Source organism: Solanum stenotomum, chromosome 7 (genome assembly GCF_019186545.1).
Source record: "Solanum stenotomum isolate F172 chromosome 7, ASM1918654v1, whole genome shotgun sequence".
NCBI lineage: Eukaryota > Viridiplantae > Streptophyta > Magnoliopsida > Solanales > Solanaceae > Solanum > Solanum stenotomum.
In genome coordinates this window covers 10,848,145-10,853,709 of record NC_064288.1, presented here as the reverse complement: position 1 = coordinate 10,853,709, position 5,565 = coordinate 10,848,145, and the positions used below count along the sequence as shown (strand labels likewise).

The 5,565-nt window shown below is 33.6% G+C and overlaps 1 protein-coding gene across 1 annotated transcript; it reads right to left on the bottom strand.

The window, feature by feature from the left end:
- Positions 1-1,126: 1,126 nt before the first annotated feature.
- On the bottom strand, positions 1,127-1,838 carry LOC125869630 (protein MAIN-LIKE 2-like). The gene is made up of 2 exons (XM_049550095.1): positions 1,340-1,838; positions 1,127-1,245 (listed from the first exon to the last, which is right to left on the bottom strand). The coding sequence occupies exons 1-2, from the start codon at positions 1,836-1,838 to the stop codon at positions 1,127-1,129; spliced, it is 618 nt and encodes a 205-aa protein (XP_049406052.1).
- Between the last annotated feature and the right edge of the window lie 3,727 nt (positions 1,839-5,565).

The following is a 5,565-nucleotide window of genomic DNA, read 5'->3' as shown; positions in this document are numbered from 1 at the left end:
TATAAAAAAAAATATCTGCCTTGGTACATATATAAATTTTCCTTCATTAATTGTTCTAATAATTTTACATCTTTCATAGATTCTGTCCAATATTGTAAATATTCGTAGTTCATTTTAGTCTGAATTTATTTCTAAATCGTACCATTCTATTCATTCGTAGTCTAAATCATGTAAGTCTATTTCATACCATTGTTGGTTTAATATATCTTCCGATTCGTTCTCATTAAATATTTTTTCCCATATGATCCTTCTTAATTCAATTATTTTTATATCTTTAAGTATATATAATATTAAAGTTTCATAGTTTTTTATCATTTCATTATGAACGTAAGTAGTCATGTTCTTTATCATGCAGATTTTTTATTTTAAATTATTCCTTCCTATCATATTCATAATTGATTAAATTCATATTAGATCATTATGAACTAGATTATCTTTATCATGTTTTCCTGTCACTACTAGTATCGTACTTTAGCGGATACTTCCTTCTTATCAGCGCCTCAACTTTATTTACTCCCCTAAACGGCNTTTGAAGAGAACGAATTTAAAAAAAAGAGAAAAATTTAACTAAAAAGCTACCAAGGTAGCTATTTTTAGCCTTTTGACAGCTTTTTTATATATAAAAAAATATATCTTGAAATGTGGAACTAGTTTTTTTAAGAAAAAAAAATTGCTACCTTGGCAGCGATTTTGGTAGAAATATTCTTTTGATTTTTTTTTCCTGAAATTTCTGTCAACTAGTCAATATCTAATGGTAAAAAACTTTCTTTTTTTATTTTGGTGGAATTTTTTTATTTTTTCAGAAAATCGCTGGACATGCAGCGTTTTTGCGATTTTTTTAAAAAAAAATTAAAATCGTAGCGTTATTATAAAAACAAATATATATATTTTTTGGCGTTAATTTTTTTTTAAATCGCTGCTGTTGCAGCGTAATTATAAATTTTGTGGAGTTTTTTTTTGAAGGCAGCGATTTTGGTGGAACTATATTTTTTTTAAAAAATAATTGTTTTGATTGTTTTTTTATAAATTTCTGCCAACTAGTCAACATCTAATTGTAATTTTTTTTTTAAATCGCTACCTTGGCAGTGATATTGGTGAATTTTTTTTTAAAAAAAAATTCTGTCAACTAGTCAACATCTATTTTTTGATGATTTCTACGTCGCGTCCATTTACGTGCAAGCGCAGTTAAAACCTCAAGTTGGTTGGTTCTTAGAGATTTCGGTAATGGTTGCAGGGGAATAATATGTTCCATGCCCAAATCTACAATAAAATAAAATTCAATATTTCTTAGAATACAACTAAATTTAAAAGTGAATATTACTAGTATATAAAAAATAATTGAAAAAAATGTATATCTGCATTAAAGAGAGAAATTCACAAACTCCATTTGATTGTTTCATTGATGCACGACATAAACAATTATACAAATATGATAATGCAGCAGCTCCCCATGCTTGTGTTGACATTACATTTAAATTTTTCATGTCAATCAAAATGTCTAAATTAAGATTATTATTAGATTTATCTGAAAATATTGATCCACCACATAACCATAATAAATATAATCTAAACATTTGTTGCACCTCATGCTCAGTTGAATGATCAATAATATCATCTAAACCTTCAATATGCTCAATTAATTTATATGTTAACAATCTACTAACACCAGAAAAACAATCATTATCGGGTGACCATCCCGTTAATTCAAACATCATTTCTTGTCTACCCAAAACTCCTAAAGTATCAGCGCCATTTAAAATTATAGGACTATCATCTATTACCATTTCGAACAAAATTTCTACATCTTCTAAAGTTATGGTAGCATCGCTAGTTCGCATGTGAAATGTATGCGTTTCTGGACGCCACCTTTCAATTAAAGTAAAAATTAATATGGAGTCATATGGCACACATCCTACATCAAGAATTCCTTGAAATCTACAATTTTTTAAAATACCGACGAATGCGAGGATGTAAAGGATGATATTTTATATGTTGCCAAAATTCAATATCACCGCGACTCATATATAAGCAAGAATTCTCTTCCCTTAAGCTACCGTTTCAAATTCCTTCGGAACGATGATGAACTTGAATTTTTAATACATCATACTCTATTGGACCAGGATGTACGTACATATTTGACGGATGCATATCTATATACAACAACAACAACAACATACCCAGTGAAATCCCACTAAGTGGGGTCTGGGGAGGGTAGAGTGTACGCAGACCTTACCACTACCTCGTGGAGGTAGAGAGGCTGTTTCCGGAGGACCCTCAGCTCAAGTACAACAACCCAAGAAAAATAAGAGGAAACATTATATATGACATAGTATCCAATAAGAGAAAAGTGCATAGTCAACAACGGAGACAATAACATCCAGAAAATAAAGTGAGAGGTGGAACTTAGTAAACGACACAAGACTATATGATCACAGACAAGAACTACAAGATCAAGGCTAGGACTACTACAAACGCTACCCACCAAAACCCTCGCACGGGAAGACAACACGCTAGCCCTACTAACCTTCAACCTTAATACGCGACCTCCACTCCTTCCTATCTAGAGTCATGTCCTCGGTAATGCGAAGCTGAGCTAAGTCCTGTCTAATCACCTCTCCCCAATACTTCTTAGGCCTACCTCTACCCCTCCGCGTACCCTCTACAACCAACCCCTCTCACCTCCTCACTGGGGCGTCTGTGCACCGTCTCTTCACATGCCTAAACCATCTCAGTCTCACTTCCCTCAGCTTGTCCACCACAGAGGCCACTCCCACCTTCTCTCGGATAACCTCATTCCTAATCTTATCGCTCCTAGTGCGCCCACACATCCATCTCAGCATCCTCATCTCCGCAACATGCAGTTTTTGAACATGTGAGTTCCTGACTGGCCAACACTCCGCTCCATACAACAAGGCCGGTCTAACTACCACTCTGTAGAACTTACCTTTAAGTTTCGGTGGAACTTTCTTATCACACAAGACTCCAGAGGCAAGCCTCCATTTCAACCAAGCCGCCCCAATGCGATGTGTGACATCACCGTCTATGTCACCACTTCTTTGGATTACAGCCCCAAGATACTTAAAACTTTCTTTCTTGGGAATAATCTGTGTGTCCAGTCTCACTTCCCCATCTGCCTCATCCACCGCATCACTGAATTTGCATCCCAAATATTCAGTTTTGGTCCTACTCAACCTGAACCCTTTGGACTCCAGCGTTTGTCTCCACACCTCCAGCCTCGCATTAACTCTGTCCCGCGTCTCATCAATCAGTACTATGTCATCCGCAAATAACATACACCATGGTACCTTCTCCTGAATAGACCGCGTCAACTCATCCATCACCACAGCAAATAGAAAAGGGCTAAGGACTGATCCCTGATGCAACCCCATCTCAACTGGAAAGTGTTCCGAGTCTCCTCCAACCGTCCTAACCCGAGTCTTGGCTCCACCATACATGTCCTTTATCGCCCTAATATAAATCATCGGGACACCTTTAGCCTCCAAGCACCTCCAGAGGACCTTCCTCGGTACTTTGTCATAGGCCTTTTCGAGGTCAATGAATACCATGTGTAGGTCTCTCTTCCTTTCTCTATATTTTTCTACCAGTCTTCGCATAAGATGAATGGCTTCGGTAGTCGATCGTCCCGGCATGAATCCAAACTGATTTTCAGAGATGGACACCCCTCTTCTCACCCTCATCTCCACCACTCTTTCCCAAATCTTCATAGAATGGCTTAGCAGTTTGATACCCCTGTAGTTGTTCCAGTTTTGGATATCACCCTTGTTTTTATACAACGGAACCATTGTACTCCACCTCCATTCATCAGGCATCTTTGCTGTCTTAAAAATAACATTAAACAGCCTAGTTAACCACTCTATACCTGCCTTGTCCGTGCTCTTCCAAAATTCCACCGGAATCTCATCGGGTCCGGTCGCTCTACCCCTGCTCATCCTACTAATTGTTAGTGTTAATATAATTATTTAAAGATGAATATATTCATAATACCATATAAAAGTTAAAAAATAATTAATTAAAAATAAAATAAATCCGAACTTATCTTATAGAGGAAAGACTTTTGAAATTTTTTTAAAGGAGAGTTGAAAAATTATACTTGAAGTTTGAAGGGAGACTTCAACCAATTTATAAGAAAATTTTAAATGAAACACGTGAACTTTTTCTATTTTTTAGGCATGCATTTGAGTTGGATTTATTTTTTTAATATGACATGTGAATATTTGAACAATTAAAAAAAAAAGTTGGAAGGAAATTTCGCTGCTTGTTAGTGAAAAAAATAAATTTAATACGATTTAAAAAAAATAATTGACAGCGATATTTATAAAAAAAAAAAAAAAGTTCCACCAAAATCGCTGCCAAGGTGGCGATATTTTAAAAAAAAACAGTTTCCACCAAAATCGCTGCCATGGCAGCGATTTCTATATATAAAAAAAAATTCCACGAAATTTATAATAACGCTGCAACAACAGCGATTTAAAATAAAATAAAAACATTAACGAGGCAGCGATTTTCAAAAAAATAAAATAAGTTTATTTTTATAAAAACGTTGCCATAGCAGTAATTTTAATTTTTTTTTAAAAGAAAATCGCAAAAACGTTGCACGGGAAGCGATTTTCTACAAAAATAAAAAAACTCCACCAAAATCGCTGCCAAGGTAGCGATTTTTTTTTATAATTAAATATTGACTAGTTGACAGAAATTTTTTTTTAAAAATAAAAATGAAAAGAATATTTGTACCAATTTTTTTAAAAAAACTAGTTCCACCAAAAAAAGATTTCAAAATATATATATTTTTTATAAAAAAGCTGTCAAATGGCTGAAAATAGCTGCCTTGGCAGCTATTTAGTTAAATTATTTTCTTTTTTTTATAATTCATTTCTCTTCAATTTTTATTTTTTTTAAAAAATCATTTTTCTTTTTTTTTTGTTTTGAAAACAAGGCAGCATTTTTATTAAAAAATAATTTTTTTAACAAAAATTGCTGAAAAGGTAGCCTAATTCGACACCGATTACAGTTCGTGCCTCATTTTGATGATTTCTATGTCGAGTCCAAATTTTTGGGTGGAATCAGGCTGCCTGTCAACGATTATTTTAAAAAATAATTGTTCTTTCATAAAACTTTAAAAAAAAATTAAGAAAAGATTTCAAAAAAAAAAAAAAAATTTAAGGAAAACTCTGTCAAGATAGCGATTTTCCAAAAAAAAGTTTTTTCAAAAAAGCTTCCAATTTTTTTTTCTATGAAAACACTGCCATAGCAGCGATATTAGTTGGAGGAAAAAAATTAGAGTTAAATAATCGCTATTGTACCAGCGATTTTAGCGAAAAAAAAGAAAAAAAAATTGGACAAAAATTGCCAGCAATTTTTATTTTTAACGGAGTAAACGACGTTAATATGTGTCAGAGGGAAGCCCTTTTGGATTTAAAAAAATATGATGTGCCCTTTTGAAATTTTTGGCAATTCTTTTTGCCCTTTTGGCTCCGGACTCATTAAATCAATATTACCTGCAAAGAGTATGTGAGATATGGGTTGCCCTATTATGCCAATTTAAAT